We start from the raw sequence: 21596 nt of genomic DNA on the forward strand, positions 1-21596 counted from the left end.
GGTCGAGAAAGCATGGAATTTTCAATGTGGAATCTAGTGGAGAATAGCAATATATGCATGTATATATTGTAATGTAGCTATGCAAGGGATTGCTCTCTATTGTTTCTGCATTCAGTAATGTGTGTTTCATATTGATAAGGTGCTTAGACTATATAATAATAATTTTGGCGAAAAACAGAGAGTGTAATCGGCGAGTTTTGCAATTTTCAGTTGTTTCTATACTGCCATTATCATATCAAGAACTGAATCTCACTGTTTGCAAAATTTTCAAATTCTAGGCCAAAATGATCATCATCATCATAATAATACAAATGCTATGTGAACAATCTTTATTGCGAAAACAAATCCATCAAAACCACAAATTGCCGACAGTAGGAAACAAGAAAGCAAACCCCAAAACTCACTACTCGTCCAACTGTTGAATCTCAGCCTTCAGCTGCTCAATCTTGAGCCCCATCGCCCTCTGAATTGCAGCCTTGTCGTTCTCGGGTAGCTTTCTCAACAGCCCTTCATACATATCAACAACTTCACCCACGGCTCTACGAGCACATTCAGCTTCCTCGTTGAAATAAACCGTCTCTTTGGACTCCATGGCCAACTCTATCTCCTCCCTAGCCTCCGCAAACTTGATATTGATATCATCCACTTCGTTTCCAATACCGACACCGTACTGCTTGACATATTGGAAACTCTTGATGTGGGTCGGTGAAATTATGCTCGTCCGGTGACAAAATTGGTGGGGTTTATCGAAAACGGAGCACTGGTATGAGAGATTGATCAAAGGTTTTGAAGGAAACGGAGATTTGGGTTTCCCATAGCTTCGTAAAGGGTTTCTGGAGAGCAATTTACAGACCGAACTTGATGAGCGTAAATGCATTTTGAGACTGGGAGAGAGAGAGAGAGAGGAGGGGAAGTATATAGGTATATCGCCTTAAATTCGGTCGACTTGGTTGGGTTTGAATGGATCAGACTGAAATCAATTTGGGATTACAAAAAATAATAGTCAATTGATAACTTGATTGAGGAGAGTTGATGTGGACCAACTAAATTCATATATATATATATATATATATATATATATATATATATATATAAACTACACATTCGCAAATTTTTAATGTAGGGAAATTTTTTACTCGTTTTATGACGGCAGTATCCATATCCGATCCATCATAGATGGTTCAAGTTCACCTAAAGAGTACACTTTAGTGGTTGGTTACCAGAGTTCTAATTACATCCAATTTCGAGTTTATCTTTTGGAACCATATATACAACACACATTTACAATTTCTGTCTCTAACCATTACCGAACCCATTACACAAAGTCAAAACTCAAATCACAACCAACCCACCAAACTCCTATAAGAACACAAATAAATCCACCTCCGAGTTCTATCAAAACCATCAGATATTTCTGATTCCCTAATGGCTAGGCAAATCCTCCTAAACACCAATCAAGTAAGCATTTCTCACATATGTTTGGGCGTTGGAACTCTCCTCTTAAGTGCATTTGCTCTCCTCATTTGTGCCAATCATTCCAGAAGGTGGACACGTAAATGGAGAGCTTGCTATGGATATGGATATCAAGAACCAGTCATTCAACTCAACGCCGAAGATATTCCAAGTTTTCATTTTGGAGAATCGGACCCCAGTACTTGCAGCGCTGAAGATGTCTCTGTATGGAAGAAAAACATACTCATGGGAGGCAAATGCCAGCTCCCAGAATTCTCTGGAGTCATCATCTATGATTCTACAGGAAATGTCGTCACCCCCGCCAAAACAAATAAAGCACGTCCACTTCCATGCGAATAATAGAGATTCACAACTTTTTATCATCACAACTTTTTATCATCGCTCTTAAATGCTTTGGGAATGAAAATCATAAAAAAAAATGCAAAACACTTATACCTTTTTCTTGCTTTGTAGCCCCATTGGGCTCACCACAGCATCTTATTTTCGTTAGAAAAAGGGGGAAACTCTAGAGTACTATACTTCATACCAATTGCCTTTTCAAAGGGCAATGATACCACCGTTGTGATAGATATTTCAGTCAAAATAAAACACAAATAACCGTTTTTTTTACAAGGAAAATAATGGATATAATATATCAATACAATTTCAGGCTTGTTTTGACAGGACTCCCTTAGATATCAAGAAGCTTTCACTGCACTTCGACCCCTAAATCCAACAACATTTAGCTTTGATGGAGATCTGTTGGCAGCAAAGTTTCGCCCCCCCGACTGTTTCTTCCCGATATAAGCCATACCTTTTGTGGCGCTAGGTTCGGAAGACCTGGATGTTTTTGAAAACTTACCCAGTGTCATCTTGGCCTTGGGTACTGAAGGTTTCTTGGTAACTATTGCTGCCTTGCCACGAGCTTCAGTTGATTTTGTGGAGACATCTTTAGCCTTGTATTTCGAAGTTGAACGTCTAACCATGTTTGCATTTTTTTCTTTCTGCTCATTTACCCGAGACCTGGCAATATCCCTTTTGATACCATCTATGGATAAAGATTCCAAGCTCTTATTCTTCATCATAGCCTCCTCAATGAGAGTTGCCAACATGACATCTTTTTTAGCTACCAAACTTGTCACCTTCCCTGATTTTTCCCCACAATTATTTGCAATATATAAGCTTCGGTATTCATGCTCAGCATGATCATATTGACACACATTATAGAATACTATGAATACCTTTTGCTCCCATTCGAGCAGTTCTTCCAGTGCGATGGAGGTAATCGATCTAAAGTGAAAACATAGTAAATTATATATTTTGTGAAAACACAAGGGCATTGAGAGAGAAAATAATGAACCAATCTAGTACTTACAGAGTTCAAGGGAAAATCAAACATGATAACATGGTCCACATCCAAGTCCAATCCCCTAGCCGCCAAGTCAGTGCAGACTAAAGTGGGGCAATCTCCATCATTGCTCTTAAACCGCCGCAGGTTTTCAACCCTGTATCGAAGAATAATGGAATATGTCACCAGTTTTTACAATTGCACAAAGATCCATAAATAGAAATTCAAATGATCAACGTGTAAGGTTAAAGTGAAACATGGAAAGTGGATGGTAGATTACTTATTCCAATTAATCTGCATGAGGAGAATATTGGAATTATCCAGTGCCAGTGTACCATGTTACTTACAACCACTGCTTTTAAGGGTAAAAGAACAAACTGCAAGCATGCCACACAGACCGGCTATCAACATTTAACCCGACATATCTCATCTCACCTTTGTTCAGCTGGAACCTCTCCATGGTAATTAACAGTAGAGATTTGATTTTCATTTATATAGTGATCCACAGCTCGACTAGAATTCAATGTGTTACAGAAAACCATCACCCTGTTCCCTTTTGCTAAACTCGGTTCAAGAATCTGCAGTTATGAAACAGCCAATAGGTATAACCAAGTTTGAGAAAACTGCGACAAATAATGATCAGTTCTCGTGTTATGTATTTAAGAACCCACGGAACTTTGACAAGTTTTGAATTCTATTTACCACAGCACCCTCGATTTCTCAATTTAGATGTTATTGTATGCAAAGGATCCTTAAAAATGACAATGGAATAAAAGAAGCACAATTAACAAACCGCTATATATAATTCTTTGAGTCATGTATCTTTGAGAATGAAAACCAGTTTGACACGGTAAACAATAAAATATTGTTAAAAATCAATAAATTGTGTAAATACACTAGGGAAGCATCACAGAATTTTATAAACAAAATTCTCATTTAAAAAGATCAGTTTAATACAAATCCTAGTTAAGTTTTATGTTAAGATGTTTGATTTTAACATTCCATCTTTTAATGTCACCCTTAATTGTCTTGAGTTTCATCATAGATCTATAACCCTCCCATCCTTGTGAATCCACATTGTTCCACCACAACTGAGCAGCTTGTATGCCTCAACCACACATTCTCGAATCTGAAAGGTGTTGGACCCCACTTGCTTTTGTCAAATCAAGAACAAGTGGAAGTGATCCGAAGTGATTCATGGTAAGATTGATTGTTCGTAACATGGATAAATTTCAGTCCACCCCACCGTGAACAAGAATCTGTCTAATTTGTCAAATGAAGACAAATCCTCGATTGTGGACTTATAGCGAAGGAACTGCTCGAAGAAGGAAGAAGAAAGAAAAAAAAAGGTGGGTTTTGAAGGTGGATTTTGAAAAGGCTTACGATAATGTCAACTAAGATTTCTTGGATTTCGTTTTAATGAAAAAGGGGTTTGGAGGAAGATGGAGATCTTGGATGCAAGGATGTGTGTCGAATGTATCATTTTTTGTCATGATTAATGGGAGGCCGAGAGGTAAATTTAAGGCTTTCAAAGGGCTCCGACAAGGAGATCCATTGTCTCCTTTTCTTTTCAATTTGGTAGTGGATGTGTTGGCAAGATTGATCGACAAAGCAAAGGAAAGGAATTTAATAAGGGGGATAGAGGTTGGTAGAGACAAGATCGAGATTTCTCACCCGTACTTGGGAGTACCGTTGGGTGGCAATCCGTTACAAGCATCGTTCTGGGAGCCAGTGATTGCTCGAAAAAATTGGCTACTTGGAAGAAAGCATTCTTGTCAAGAGGGGGGAGATTAACATTGATATTATTGGTTTTGAATTCCATTCCAATATATTAGATGTCTTTGTTTAGGGTTCCTAAAGGTATAGCGGAAAATCGATGGATAAGATCTCAAGAAACTTTTTATGGGACGGTGCGGATGGAGATGTGCATATTCACTTGGCAGCATGGGATCAAGTGTGTAAACCGAAGGATAAAGGAGGTATGGTGTTGGGAAAATTATTTTGAGAAACAAGGCCTTGCCCGGGAAGTGGTGGTGGAGATTTTTTGATGAAGATGGGACGTTGTGGAAGAGAATTATTATTAGCAAATATGGGTTACAAGAAAATGAATGGGATGCGGGGTTGGCAAGAAACGTCACGTTCAGGTGCCCTTGGAAGTTTATTTCCCGAATATACCCGACTTTTAAACAGAGAGTTTCTATTAAGGTGAGAGGAGGTAATAAGGTTAGATTTTGGGAGGATTTATGGTTGGGGGTTTCTTCGTTCAAAGATAAATTTCCAGCTTTGTTTCAGCTATCATCATTTCACAATCTGCCTATATCATATTTTGGCCGTTTTGATGATGTCTCGCGTAATCACTCTTGGGATTTTCATTTTAGAAGGGTTGTGAGAGATGAGGAGATTACTCAGTTGTCAGAGTTACTAGGTGCTTTAGATTCTGTTAGGTTAGTTGAAGGGGTAGATGATTTTATTGAGTGGAGCGGGGATTCTTTGGGTATCTTCATAGTCAGGTCATTCTATGAGTCTTTTTTCCCTGATATTCTTTTTCCTGCTTTTCCTTTGTTCCTACGAATTGGAAAGTTCCCGTTCCAAACAAGATCAGGCTTTTTTCTTGGTCAGCTACTCTGGGTAAGTTACTGACCTCGGAGATGATTCAAAAAAGATTTCCCGGAAATGCTTTGTGTCCCAACTAGTGTGCTAATGTAATCTTAAATATTTTCTCATTAATAAAATATCGTTTCCTATAAAAAAAAAATTAACAGAAAGCAAAAATACGTACTCACTTTTAGTGCATAAAGTGAGGCATTTACTATAAGTTCAGTAAAAGCCAAGTACACTAACCCAGTTATTGCACATGTTCCATAGTTAAGAACCAAATAAACAGAAATATAATTTAAAACGGCCAATTTAGTAAAAATTCTAGTTGAGTTTAATATTACATAATAGCTGCCAATTTAGTAAAAATTATAGTTGAGTTTAATAATTACTTAGAAATACATAATAGCGCTTTGTTATGTTCCATTCATAACTAAAAAAAAAAGAAACAGAGAAAGAAAGAAAGATGTTTTTCTTTAACTAAGAGCAAAAACATTATTTCAAGTTTGAGTGCAAACACTGAGGCATTTATGATCTCAATATTTTATTTGTTGATTCTTTCTTAAGACAAAAATGATGTGTTCAAGTGTCGTTATGAGGCATAAGAAACAAAGCATTGATAGTCAAGAAAGAGAACCATCATGCACAAAGCCGGTAGGCTCCCATGTGTGACTGAAATAACTTGAGGGGCTCAAATGAAAGTAGTATACCTGTAACAAGGCTTCCAGCTTGTTTTCTGAGCCTGAAAGTTTGATAAAATCATGGCGAGCAGAAGCAATCTTCTTGTGGAGTGTAGATGTACGCAAGTGCATGATTCCTTGAAACTCTTCATCCACCAGACTTTGAACAGCCTACAAGCATGACACGCATGCTAATTATCTAATCAAGAGCAAAGGAAGAATGAGGTGATACATGATTTTACATTTATAAAAGGGGGAATTAAAAATTCCACAAAACCACAATATACTAACCCCTCATTTCAACCCACAAAAAAAACTAGAAAAAAAATGTCATCCAAAAAATATTAAATACAAACATAAACTGACAATGCATCCAACCCATAAACCAGTATCACTTGGATTTCCTAAAAAATTAATAAAGTCCATCCACCAAATTTGTGTTTCAAAACACCGACTCTTGTCTCAAACCATGAAGATATATTTTACTTTCATTTTGGTTTTAGCAAGTCCACGACACGCTAAGATAGTTGCTCAACTGAGCATACCTTTGTCATCGTTGCAGTTACCAACACAGTTTGAAATTCTAGACCGTCTGCTTTCGAAGCACGGCTTTTCAATGGTCCAATAAATTTGCGGATGTCAGGGCCAAAACCACGATCAAACATGGTGTCTGCCTCATCCAAAACCTGTCACATGTAGCCATCATCAGCAAGCAGTAAGAACAGCAAAGTCATTTCAAGACTCAAGCCCTAAATTGATTTACCTCCTTTTTTGCATCTAGTGTTGGATTCTTGTTATTATTTTAATCATTTTGTAAATATAGTTCTTCTGCTATAATTTTTTAGTTTAGCATTTTCTTGTGTGCTAAAGTCAAGATTTTTGCTAGTTTTTATCACGAAGTCATTAAATTTTTCATATTTTATGTTTTCTTTAATTTATGGTCGCCTAATCGATGTTGGCTACACTTTCAGTGCTACAAAGAGACGTCAATCACAACCTAAAATGCCTATACATATGAATAAGATAATAAATAGTGATTTGTTATCTATATCTTGCAGCTCTAATTTTTATACATCTAATTTTATTTTTCGTTCTTTTTCCAAACTTGATTACTATAAATATGTTATGGAGCAAGCACTGAAAACTTTGGCATTAAATGTTATTGTTTTATTTATTGAAATTATTCTAAAACTATAGTTTTCAATTTTATATCTTTTTTAATTCAACTAAATTAAGATTGTTACTTATAATCATCTTTTTGTAAGAATATGGGTGCAAATATAAGAAATGTCGTTATTTTGTGTGTCCATGTTAATTATTATATCGATATATATATATATATATATATATATATATATATATAATGATTAATTATCTCAGAAAATTAATTCTCCCAAACTAATCTTTCTAGCTCCATCACTGCCACAGGCATAATTTGAAGTAAATGCAAATTAAAAACTTAAGTATGCTAGAAGATTGGTGAGAGTTGGAGCCATTACCAAGTATCTGATGTCACCGTAAACCATATTCCCCTCTTCTATATGCTGAAGAACTCTGCCAGGGGTCCCGACAATCATGTCAATTGGGCTGTTCAAAGAATCTTCTTGGGGTCTTAAACGACCGCCCCCGCTTATCATGGTTGACCTGAATCTTGCATGGTGACTAATGGACTTGGTCACACGAAAAACCTAGCAACACGAGCTTGAGTTTTATAATTGGATACTGAGTCAGGTTTAAAGTCCATTAACAGATGTTCAAATACTAACCTGCTCACAAAGTTCCCTTGTTGGGCAGAGTACAACAGCCCGAGGTCGTCTGGGCTTCATCAGCATACCATGTAATGCTTCATCCCTTCTCATCAACTACAGGATCAAGAAAATGATTCATAAGCACATGAAACTATATTGTATGGGGTGCCGTGAATTTTACCCAAGCAAAAGTAGAGCCAAAGTTAAACACCAAGCATAACTCAAGGAAACGTGAAGAAAAATTAGCTTTGTATTCATTGTTTTTTTTATAAGAAACATAATACTATTATTAATATATGATCGTTTACATTACAAGAAGTGGACTAGTGGTTAGAAAATCATTAATTTAACAATACACATAAGACCAATCTCGTAGAAGATCAAATATAGATAAGCCCTGAAACTCTTTATCCGCTCCAATCCAGTTTGCTATTGTGAACTTGATTTTTTCCCAACATTCTTCCGTGTTGTCTTCCAGTTCTTCAAAATTTCTTCTATTTCTCTCTAACCAAACTGCCCAACGAATTCCATGGATCACCACTCACCAAAATATTTTACCTCTTTTGCCGAGCATGTCTAAGATCCGTAGTAAACAACTTGAGTTGTTTTCGGCACGACCCAAACCAGTCTCATTTCTTCCAAAGCCTTAGCCCACAATGCATGAGTGAACTTACAATAAATGAGCATAAGATCTTGTGTTTCCACATCCTTACGACACAACATGCACCAGTTGGGACAAAGAGCACATTTAGGACATCTCTTTTGCATCATCTCGGATGTCTGTAATTTTCCTAGGATTGTCGTCCACGAGAATATTTTAATCTTTGTCGGAATAGGTGTTTTCCAAATGATATGGAAAAATTTGAAATCTTGGGCACAAATATTATCCGAAAAGAATGATTAGAAAAAAGATTTGACTGTGACCTTCCCTGACGGATCTCTCTCCCCACTGTTGAAAATTCACCAATCTTAACCCCCTCCAAAATGCTTAAAAACGAAGACAACTGAATGATCTCCTCCTCTCGGAGAGATCTACGGAAATGCAAGTCCAAAGAAAAACCATGTTATGAAGTATCAAATGAAACAAAATAAGATATAGGCAAATTACGAACCGAAACCGAAGAAATCTGAAATAAAGAAGGGAACAAATCAAGGAAAGGTAATCCCACCACCAAATATCCTCCCAAAACCTGATTTTTGTACCCCCTCGAACCACTAATCTCAGTAGTCGGTGATAAGTCGGGTATGTTGTAGAAATGAACTTCCACGGACATCTAAAAGTCACATTATTAGCCAACCCCGCATCCCATCCATTTTCTTGTAACCCATACGTGCTCTTTATTATTCTTTTCCACGACGGCTCATTTTCAACGTTAAACCTCCACCACCATTTTCCCATTAACGCTATATTTCTCAAACAAATATTCCCGATACCTAAGCCACATTTCTCTTTCAGTCTACAAACTTGTTCCCACCTAACCATATGACAATGTGATCCACCCTCATTCCCATCCCACAAAAAATCTCTCATTACTTTCTCCATCGCCCCCGCTACTCCTTTTGGTACCTTGAATAGGGACAAGAAGTATATAGGAAAAACAGTCAATATAGCGGCAATCAATGTTACTCTTCCCCTTTGGAGAAAAAAGTCTTTTTCCAAGTTGCCAATTTTCGAGTTATCTTAATTATGATAGAGACACTTTTAGAGGGTAACCCCCTAGAGAGACTCCCAAGTATTTTATTGGCCTTGTTCCCTGCGACAACCAATCCTCTGAGCTATATCTTCTTCTTCTACTTCTTCTTGATTTAATCCCAATAAAACACTCTTATCCCAATTGATCTTCAATCCTGACATATCACAATGTGATTTAAATACATTTGAGGAGGTCATTTTCTTAAAATAAATAGTTGACCAAGGTTACGAAATATCCCGTTATATTGTGTATATTGGCTGTATCAAATTCAGAATTTATGCAAGCAAGATTTTTCATTTCTCCAAATATTCTTGTTTCATGGCATCAAGAGCCAAGGTTCAATCTTCTCCTCCAACAAAATACATTTCTTTTCCTACGAAAATACTAGGATTTATTGCAGCGTTGAGAAAGCAACGGTTCTTTTGGTCTTCTTCTCCCACAAAAATACTAGGGTTTGCTGCGGTGGTGAGGAACCCGACCTTTCTCTTACTCGACACTACCCAAAGTTATTTCTCAGCGAAGGTGGTGATTTATCGCCTCGCCGCCTTATTTGTTGTTGGGCTACTTATCGTTGGTTCTACCTTGTGTCCTGTTGGGCAGCTTGGTCGTGGTCATTTTCTTGGGCTTTATTGGGCTGCTCTGTTGCGCCTTTTTTCTCCTACTCTTGCGATCATCTTTTCAACGACACGTAGAAACTTCAAAACATCGTCCTTGGTAGGAAATCAACCAAATCAGGGACGCTCTCCTGTTTCAACCTCATTTAATCCCTTGTTTGACAATCATTCTTCGCAAATCACTCAGCATAAGCTTAACGGATTGAATTTTCGTGAGTGGTTCCAGTCTGTTATCCTTGTGATAAGAGGTAGAGGGAAGATTGGGTATCTAACAGGTGCAGTTAAAGTCCCGTTGACAACTGAACCAAGCTACAAAACTTGGCAGGCAGAAAATTCTATTGTCATGGCCTGGCTCATCAATTCGATGGAGCCAAATATTGGTCGAACTTACCCGTTCTATAAGACAGCAAATGAGATTTGGGAATGCTTCCAGGTAAGCTACTCAGATTTAGAAAATACATCTCAATGTTTTGAGACTCGTTCTAAGATCAGTAACACCAGGCAAGGAAGCCGCAATGTGACTAAATACTTCAAATCCCTGTTGGAATTATGGCAGCAGATTGATCTATTTTATGAGACGGGCTAGGAATGTTCCACATATGCTGAAAAATATAAGAAGATGCTAGAAAAGCAGCGCACTTTTGACTTTTTACAAGGATTGAGCCCTGATTTGGATGAGGTGCATGGAAGACTACTCGGGACAAAGTCATTCCCATATCTTATGGAATCTTTTGCGGAGGTGAGGCGAGAGAAAAACAGATGAAGAGTCGTGATGAATCCATCTCGACAGGATGTACTATCATTAGATTCTCGTGGCTCAGCCTTGGTAGTGAATAAAAAGGATGGAGCTTGTGGGTCTCGGCCAAATGAGCAAACTGGGCGTGACTACTGCCACAACCCATATCATACTCGTGAACATTGTTGGGAATTACATGGCAAGCCTCTCGATTGAAAACCAAAGAAGCAAAAGGCTGCTTAAATCAGCCCATGTGTCTGAATCAAACTTAAGTGCAGCCACTAGTCACGAATTTTCAAATGAGGAGATGAATATGCTGCGCCAACTTCTCAACCAGAATAAGCCATCAGCAAGGGCTGAAAATCAACATTCAAAGACACCTACTGAAACTATGGCAAGGACATGTACAATTAACCACAGTTTTCTATCAAAATCACAACAAACATATTGTTGGATTGTAGATACAGGTGCCTCAGACCATATGACCGGTTCAAGGGATATCTCTGAAAGTTATATTAAGTGCAACAATTAAATTGATGTGTGGGTGGCAGATGGTAGAGTACCTCCTGCTGTAGGAATGGGCTCAACTCATCTACCAAATATGAAACTGAAATCAGTTTGTTGTTGTGCCCAAATTGACACAAAATCTTATGTCGGTAAGTAAGCTCATTGAGGGCATGTGCTGTATTGTGACTTTTTTTGCTTCTCATTGTGAATTTCAGGACCATTTTTCGGGGAATATTATTGGAATTATTGAGAAGAGAGACGGGCTTTATTATCTTTCGGGCGCAAAGGAGTACAATTGTGTCAAGTCACCGAACATAACGTCTATGCCAATCGTTTCTAGCTCTGATGTAATGTTATGGCATCGACGTTTAAGACACCCAAGTTTTTCCTATATGAAAATGTTGTATTCAAATCTTTTTATCAATAAAGAACCAAATTTGTTTCAATGTGAACATTGTATCCTTGCTGAACATTCCAGAGTTAATTATCCATGGCATGCATGTAAACCCTCAAAACCGTTCCAACTAATTCATAGTGACATTTGGGGTCCATCATGAACAAGCAATCTAACTAGAACTCAATGGTTTGTCACCTTCATTGATGATCACACGAGTGTATGTTGGGTGTACTTAGGGATAAATATGATACCTTAATTTGGTTCAAACAATTCCACAAATTTGTGTTGAACGTCTTCCAATCCAATATCCATGTCCTTCGCACAGATAATAGTAGGGAGTACTTCTCGAGTGAATTCAATCAATACCTGGGGAAAAATGGGATACACCATCAAAGGTCATGTGTTGATACACCAAAACAAAATGGGGTGGCAGAGATAAAAACCCGTCATTTGTTAGAAGTGGCCAAGTCCATTATGTTCAATAGTTCCTACTCATATTCCCGATTGAGGGAAGGCAATTCTCACATCCACCAATCTGATTAATCATCTCCCCTCCAAAACACTACAATTTAAAAACTCCTTGAGTGTCTAGGGTAATTGCTTTTCAAATGTCAATCTCTTCAGTTCTTTATCTCCAGAGGTCTTTGGATGCACTGTGTTTGTTCATAACAGACAGCCAAACCGAAGTAAACTTGATCCGAAGGCCTTTAAATGTATGTTTGTGGTTATTCTCCTACTCAGGTTGATGAAGGAATGGAAGAAGTGCAGGAGGAGATGCTTAAAGAAGTTCAAGAGGAAATTCTTGCTAAGAAACCCCTTCAAACTTACTCTCGAAGGCCAAAGACTTCTCACCAAGACCAATCATTGACCGAAGAATTGGAACCTGATATGAGTCGTGATTTGAAACTACCAATTGCAGTGAGGAAAGGGGTAAGAACTTGTACTCAACATCTTATTTCTAAAATTCTATCATGTACAAACATAGTTGTTAAAGGCGCGCCTGAGGCGCGCCGCCTAGCGGCGCTTCAGTGCCTCAGATGACCACCAGGCGACGTGCATGGCTGGGCGAGCGCCTTTAGCGCCTGAGGCGCGCCTTTCTCCAGGCGACGGGCGGTCCAGGCGTTCCGCCTCTTTGCAGCAGGCTTCTTTTTTTATTTTTTAATGACCCAAAGCCCAATTAAATAAGCCCATAATTAATTTCAGCCCATAAGTAATTTATTTTAAAAAAATAGCCTAGTTTGTATGTCGATACGTATTCCTACAATCGTCCAAAGGCCCGCCGATTGAAGCTTCACGCTGCGCACCAATCTCTTTCTGCCGATTGAAGCTTCTGCGCAGTGCGCACCATCTCTTTCTCTCTGGTTTTTTGTTTGTCATCGAGTCAATCCACTCTAGCTGTAGGTTTTGTTCATTATAGTTTCTGGTTTTTTGTTTGCGCACCAATGACAGTAAACTTCTGCAGTAAATAGTTGTGGAACTGGGTATTGGTAGGGGAAGTTTAATTGTTGACTACAATGGGGCTGTTTTGATGAATATTTATTTATTTATTTTCATGAACAATGAATATGAGAGGTTCAGACTTCAGAGTGATGAAATGGGGCATGTACTGCCTCAATCTTATTTGGAGATTAACGATTATATGGTGGTGGTTGTTGCAGTAGTATGGGTTTTGACAACCCAAAATTTTGTAGTAAGGGTGTAGGTGGAGGATGGTGATGTGGATGAAATGATTGAATTAGAAAGTGATTGATCTGAGTCTAGATTGTTTTGGAAAAATTAAATTGTCTAGCATAAGATTTGAATGTGTTGATTTATCGACAATATTGAGATATTTTTGGTTTTTGTTACTTGAAGCTTTATATATCTAGGTTTTCATAGAGTTCATTATTATTAATAGTTGATTTTTAGTATAACATAAATATATAATACATTCTCTCTATATTATCGCCTCGTGGCTAGGCGATCGCCTTTTGTCGCCTAGGCGTTCGGGCGCTAGGCAGTGGCTCATCGCCTTGACGTCGCATAGCGCCTTGACAACTATGTTACAAAGTTGTCTCTTAGCTTCAAAGCATTTATAGCGAAGATTGATAATGCGCATATTCCCAAGAACATTATCGATGTGTAAAAGGATGAAAAATGGAAAGAAGCTATAAATGAAAGATTTGTACGAAAATGGGACTTGGGAGATCGTGGATCTATCAAAGGAAAAGAAAGTGGTTGGAAGTAGATGGGGTTTGATAGTGAAGTACAGAGCTAATGGAGAGGTTTAAAGATATAAAGCTCGTTTGGTGGCACAAGGGTTTACACAGACATAAGGAATTGACTATGGAGAAATTACATGTGGCAAAGTTCAATTCGATGCGTGTTCTCTTGTCTCTTGCTGCAAATCTAGATTGAAAGTTGCACCAACTTGATGTAAAGAATGTCTTTTTGAACGGTAACCTTGATGAATAAGTATACATGAAAATTCCTCCTGGATTTCAGTTCGAGAGTGAGCAAATAAAAGTTTGCAAGTTGAAGAAATTGTAACATGGACAAAAAGAATCTCGATGTGCTTGGTTCACCAAATTTAGCTCCACTCTCATTCGGTTAGGATATGCTCAAGGAAAAGCTGATCATACCATCTTTGTTAAACAAAGAGAAGTTGGCAAAAAGACCATCTTTATTTTGTATGTGGATGATATACTGATTATCGGCAATGATTGTGTTGAGATTGATAAAATCAAGAAAAATTTAAAAGAGGGATATGAAGTTCAAGATTTGGGATATTTGAAATATTTTCTCGGTATGGAGATAGCTAGGAGTAAATAGGGTATTTTTATTTCTCGAAGTAAATACGTTCTTGACTTGCTAAGCGAAACTGGGAAATCGGGTTGTAAGCCTGCAGGAACTCCTCTAGAGAAAAATTGAAAGAGTAGGATTAAAGATGACAAACCATATATGAACGCTAGAAGCTATCAACGTCTGGTTGGTAAATTTATATAATTATCCCTCACACAACCTGATATTGCATATGTCGTGTGGGAAGTTAATACATGCATTCACCTACTCATAGACATCTAGAAGCAGCAGACCATGTTTTGAAATATCTAAAAGAACTCCTGGCAGAGGACTAATGCTCTCAAAAAGAAATAACAGAAGTATCGAAAGATATGTCGATGCAGATTGGGTTGGTAGCGAAGATTGTAAGTCAACTTCTGCGTTTTGCTCCCAATTGTGGGGAAATTTGGTTACATGGAGAAAAAATAAACAATTTGTGGCAGCCAGTAGTAGTACAAAAGCTGAATTTCGGGCTATTGCACAGGGGATGTGTGAAGTTATTGGCTGGAAAAGATGATGCAAGACTTGAAGATTACCATTGACACGCCTATCAAGTTGTATAGAGATAGTAAATCTGCTATTAGCATTGTGAATAATCCAGTCCAACATAATTGGATGAAACATGTGAGGATAGACCAAAGTTTTATCAAGAAAGATTTAGAAAAAGGGGAATCAAGTTGTGCTACATCTCCACTCATGCACAGGAAGCCGACATCTTAACCAAGAGTCTAGCCAAGCCAAGTCACGAAAATCTTCTTAGCAAGCTCGGAATGTGAAAATTCTATTCCTAAGCTTGAGGGGAAATGTTGAAGATTTTATTAATAATATAGAAGATATATTGTATATTTTATATTGTAGATTTTCCTTTATAAAGAAATTAGAATAGTAAATAATTACAAGATTAATCAACTAGGGATTTATTTACCTTTGTTATAACTTTGTATTGTGTATATAGGTTGTATCAATTTCAAAATTAATGCAAGCAAGATTTTTCATTTTCTCCAATTATTCTTGTTTCAAATGGCAGTCGACCGTCTACTGACCTTTACTAGATGTCTACTGAAGGTCAAGAGACATTGTCTACTGACTCAGTAGACAATCTACTAATTGCAAAAGCAGACAAGAGCAGTCTAAGTAAACTGAATCTCAGTCGACATGAACCAAAAATCAGTCGAGTCGTTCCACAATCCACATGAATTAAAAATCAGTCAGAACAAGTCAACATAAACTGAAATAAAAAAAATGACTTGAAAATTGAAGACTTATCAGCATTTTTTCCTTTTGTCTTTATCATCTGGCAATCTAAATTGAATCCGGACAAATAATGAAACACCGGAAGAGTAAAGAAAGTTGGACGTTGTTTACTAGTCAATATCTCCACATAAGGAAAAGAGCAAAAACATGCCGAGAAAAGATGGAAAGTTTAGAAAACCACTTGAAAAGATAATATATGGAGTGAACTCAAAGAAGAATCAAAATTGAAAATCTCACCCTTTTTTTTTCCATGTGGTCTTTTTAATAAGGATAATATAGTATTTCTAAAATCGAGGCCTATGTTGTTAAATATGAAGTCATGTATTAGCGAGGAATAAATATTAGGGAGACTAGATGAAAGAAAGTAGCATTAACGTTGATTAATGAAAAATGGAACCTGAATAAGAGGCAAAAGATAAGCCAAAGTCTTGCCAGATCCAGTGTGCGACCCCAAAACCACACTCTTCCCTTTCAACACCGCAGGTATTCCGATACATTGAATCTCAGTCGGTAACGAAATCCCCATTTCTCCCAAAGCTCCCATGGCCTCTTCAGTCAAGCCCAATTCCTCAAAACTAGAAACCATTTCCGCCCCTCCACCTTTATCCTGTATTGAACCCTCGAATTCACCATATTGGTTTCTCTTCCTCGACACCAGTTGAGATGTGGTGGGTTTTGAGGTTTGGTCTGAAACATTGAGATGCCTGAGCCTCAATCTTTCGAGGAGAATAGAGTGCTTTGAGGATTGATAAATTGTTGAAGCTTCGTCGACAGCGGTGGCGGTGCAAAGAGGCCTGAATGTGCTGGAAACCAGCGTCTGTGGAGGTGGTGGTGGGTATACACGTGAGGGAATCGATCGGAAGCGTTTTGGTAAAGAAATAAGAGAGAAAGAGAGAACTTTTCCGGTCGTGACCATGTCGAAGCTTGTGCTGTGCAGGTTTTAGGTTTTTGGAAGGCAAAGAAAGATATTAAATTCGACCCGTTGGCCTGGGCCTGGGCCTGGAATCGTCGTTGTACCAAATTTCCATGGGGAAATTAATTAAATATTCCAAAAGTTGCATCCATTCCTAAGATATATTGACAAACATCCCACCAAAGTCAAGACTAAGAGTTGGGTCATCCTTTGGTGCAGATGCACAAGCACACGTTTTACCTCCCGGTAGCCACTTAAGACATACTTTAAGGTGGCATCCTTATCTCAGGCTTCGTCCCCTCATTTCTGCATCAGAAGTTGATTAACCAAAATGATATTTCCTGCCAATTCCCCGTTCTACAGCATATGTCTTTGATTCAACCTAAAGATTTGGATGTACATTTAATTGAGAAATCTCCTAAATTCAATACAAACTTTCATTCTTTTCTCATCTATTTATTTTTATTTTTATTTGTAATTTTTAAAAACATATTTAACATTCTATTTTTAATTATTTTCTTTAATTTTAGTTAATCTATTTATTAAATTATTGTATAAGCAAATTCATACTGATACTATACCGAACCAAAAAACCTTGCATTTTAAAGAAATTTATAATTTATTGTTTTAAAATATTATATATTTTAAATTTTTTGTATATTTTTCCGGTATTCCGAAATATACCAAAATTTCCAAATTAGATATCGTTACTGTACCGAAAAATTCAGTATTGTTACCGTACCGTACCGAAATCTTCGGTATACTTAAAATTCGGTAATTCAATTTTTTTTGTTACGGTAATCTCGATATACCGAAAATTCGGTATTTTTTCCTACCCCTAACAGGTCTTGTATTGGCATGTGCTATATTACACAATTTTCTTTGAAAGAAGTGTCAATTTGATGAATTTCAAATCGAACTAGATAATGAAGTTCAATTGTTTTCATCAGCACAAGTTTATGAAGGTGACGACTTTGATCAGTTGTTTAATACTCAAAAACAACAACGAGAAAATGCTAATGCATGGAGGGATATCATAACCAATAGAATGTAGAACGATGTTGATCAAATTGTCAGTAATGATTACATTTTTTTTATAAAAGATGACTCATTATTTTGAGTGTTCTTTTATAAAATTTTATTATGAACTTATAAAAATATTATTCTTTAATATGTTGAATTGACATAAAGAATTGAAATTTTTATTTCAATAAATTGGATGGTTCATTTACATTCATAAATAAAAATAATAATCTAAAATTGAAGAAGTTATCTATGTCCAATAATTATTTTAAAAAAATAATAAAAATAAATCACAAGTATAAACTACAAAATTAATATAATTATATGAAAAAGTTTATAAAATTCTACAAAAATCTTGAAAAAAAGTCTATAAGAATTTGTTTTACAATTCTATGAGATTCCATAAAAGTCGATAAAAATCCATCAATTCCACAAAAGTCTATATTTTAAAAAAAATCATTAAAAGTCTTTGAAAGCATAGAATGAATACACCCTAGGTAGTGTTTGGTTGATGTTATTTAATAATTGGATTTGATAGTTAAAATTAATGTTATTATAAAAAATTGTTTTACTTACTATTTTTAAATATCTTGCTTATTAATAATATACAAGAAAAATGATTTATAAATAGAAAAAATATATAATTTTTATTACATAAAATTTTAATAATAATAAAAACAGTTCATCAATAGAAAACTGATATAAAGTCATCAAATTATGATAATTTATTTTTTAATATTAAAATTTTATCAAAGATCGTAAAAAAAAGGAATTTACATAATTTTTAAAACTATAAATATTTTTAAATAATTTCGAAATAATTTTTAAAATTTTACGATAAAGTATGTGAATTAAATGTTTTGGTTTTTGAGAAAATTATATTTGAATTAGTCTTGAAAAGGAAAAAAAAAAATTTATTTTGTTCATATAACTCAAATCTGACAAAATCTTTTATTTTTGTTAAGATTTCATTTAGTTATATCAATCCCATCAAAATACACAAAATACCAATCATTTTTTAAGATTCTATCATACCAAACACTAAAAATGAGATTTCTAATTCCAAATCCATGTGTAAGCAAATTTATTTCTAATATTTATGGCACCGTAATTTCCTAATATTTATGGCACCGTATAATGCACATACTTGGATGCTAATAGTTCGGGCGGTTAGGTCCATGAGTGTGGAGAGATGCAGAATTTAAATATCAAATCAAAAAAGAAGATGAAAAAAAACATGAACAGTATCACGCTAAACTTTAATACATTAAACATCTACAACAAAATATAAAAAAGTTCAAATAATAATGTTGAATTCCAAATTGAACTATTGACCTAGTAAAGATCTTCCAAACTTTATCTGCATTCCAGAAACCTCAAAACAACAAAAACATATCCAATGTTTGCTTCCAAATGATTTTGAAAGTGTGCATATTCATTATGAATAGATACTTGATGAGAACACAAGTAGAAAATTTTTTTATGTTTACATATATAAATAAATATCTCGGTCGTAGAAGGGTGAAATCAAGGGTTTTTTTTATAATTAATATAAAAAAAATTTAATTTCAAAAATAATTAAAAAAATATTTGCAAAACTAATTTAATCTGCGTTTACAAAGTGCGGACGCTCGTCTACGTAGATATATTATTATTTATTATTATTTAATATTATTTATTATTATATTATTAGTTATTATTATTTAATATTATTTATTATTATTTTGTGATCGAACGTAACTTTATTATTATTATTATTATTATTATTATTATTATTATTATTTTAAATAATTAATTTAATTCCGATATATTATTATTATAATTATTTTTTTTAATTATTAATTTAATTCGAATAAAAAATATAAATATTTATAATATATGTTAATTATTAAATATTTTTGGTTGGGTGATTGAAAAATTAGAGATATGAGAAGATTGAAATGTGAAAATTAAAAAGATATGAGAGGCTTGAAAGAAGAAAATTAAGGATAATAAAAATAATAGTCTTTCACAAATACATCAATAAGAGGTTTAATTTTAACATATAATATCGATGAAACTTACTTTGTATTATAATATTTTCATTCTATTATTAAATTTACATTGTTTCTTTTTTATTTAAGTTATTATTATTAATTTAGTTTCAATTGCAATACAAACGGCATGAAAGTATATTTATAAATATATAATTATTATTATTAATTAATTTAATTCGAATGAAAAAAATAATATAAATATTTATAATATATGTTGATTATTAAATATTTTGTATTATTTGGTTTGGTGATTGAAAATTAGAATTATGAGAGGATTGAAAAGAGAAAATTAAGGAGAATAAAAATAGTATTATTTCATCAATATACCAATAAGATGTTTAATTTTAGGCAAAAACTTGTGTGAGACGGTCTCACGGGTATTATTTGTGAGACAGATCTCTTATTTGGGTCACCCATGAAAAAGTATCACTTTTTATGCTAAGAGTATTACTTTTTATTGTGAAATGGGTAGGGTTGACTCGTCTCACAGATTATGATCCGTGAGACGGTATCACATGAAACTCACTCTTAATTTTATCATATATCATCGATAAAATTTATATTAAATTACAATATTTTCATTCTATTTGTAAATGTATATTGTTTATTTTCTATTTAAGCTCTTATTATTAATTGAATTTCAATCAAAACATTAAAATAAAATATTAATCACAACATAATAATACAATATTAATATATTATACAAGTAATTATTAATGCTTGCTTGCTTCCTTCACTTTTGGCATTCTTATTTTTATTGATTGATTTATTTAATAAATCTATTAATAATAATAAACCGAATTATATATAATTATATGTTTTACAGTTAATTTTTTTTATGAACTATGTGTTTATATAATTTTGAGAGAATTCGAAATGGGTCTTCTTAAAATTTCTTTTTGACCAATTGATTTTATGTACGTTTTTTTGAAATAATAATTTAAAAATAAAAAATATTTTTTGATTCTTTCATATTTTTTATCATCTCATATTTTTAAAATGGAACAACAATTTAAAATGAAACAATAAATATTTTTTCAACCCTCTCAAATTTTAAAAATATTGATTTTATGTACGTTTTCTTTCAATCTTCTCATATCTCTAATTTTTCAATCACCCAACCAAATAATACAAAATATTTAATAATTAACATATATTATACATATTTATATTTTATATTTTTCATTCGAATTAAATTAATATTAAAAGTTATAATAAATAATAATAATATATTTTTATTAAATTATTAAATTAATTATTTAAAATAATGATAAATAATAATAATAATAATAAAAATAAACTTACGTCACATCACAAAATAATATTAAATAATAATAAATAATAATAATAAATAATAATATATATACGTGGACGAGTAAGCGCGGACGCTCGCCACTTAAATTAATTTTGTAAATATATATTTTTAAAATTTTTTTTTGAAATTAATTTTTTTTGTTTACATTAATTATAAAAAAACCCGTTAAATCAGTTAGGTATTTTTGAACAAAATAATATTCCCGTGTTTGGGATTTGGATGGGAATATAACAATTTGCCAAAAAAAATTATTATTGAAAGGTTATTCGCTTCCCATGTTAGAGTAAAAATAATTACGACGAAAAAAAAGCGGAGAAGTGAATGGGAACGTGTGGTAATGGAAAACAAAACACTGGACATATTTTTCCGACAAAAAAATTTCGATGGAATAGATATCCATATGCAATTTTAGTTATAATTAACTAATAGGTACAAGATTATATAATATTTATTACCCTCGAGTT

The 21596-nt window shown here is 34.4% G+C and overlaps 1 protein-coding gene across 1 annotated transcript; it reads right to left on the reverse strand.

The window, feature by feature from the left end:
• Window positions 1-1974: 1974 nt before the first annotated feature.
• On the reverse strand, window positions 1975-16837 carry LOC140816317 (DEAD-box ATP-dependent RNA helicase 39). The gene is made up of 9 exons (XM_073175507.1): window positions 16243-16837; window positions 7842-7937; window positions 7575-7763; window positions 6621-6761; window positions 6106-6246; window positions 3236-3378; window positions 2828-2957; window positions 2694-2742; window positions 1975-2599 (listed from the first exon to the last, which is right to left on the reverse strand). Exons 1-9 carry the CDS (start codon window positions 16759-16761, stop codon window positions 2151-2153), a joined length of 1857 nt encoding a protein of 618 aa, XP_073031608.1. The 5' UTR covers window positions 16762-16837; the 3' UTR covers window positions 1975-2150.
• Between the last annotated feature and the right edge of the window lie 4759 nt (window positions 16838-21596).

This window comes from Primulina eburnea, chromosome 16 (assembly GCF_022965805.1).
Source record: "Primulina eburnea isolate SZY01 chromosome 16, ASM2296580v1, whole genome shotgun sequence".
Taxonomy (NCBI): domain Eukaryota; kingdom Viridiplantae; phylum Streptophyta; class Magnoliopsida; order Lamiales; family Gesneriaceae; genus Primulina; species Primulina eburnea.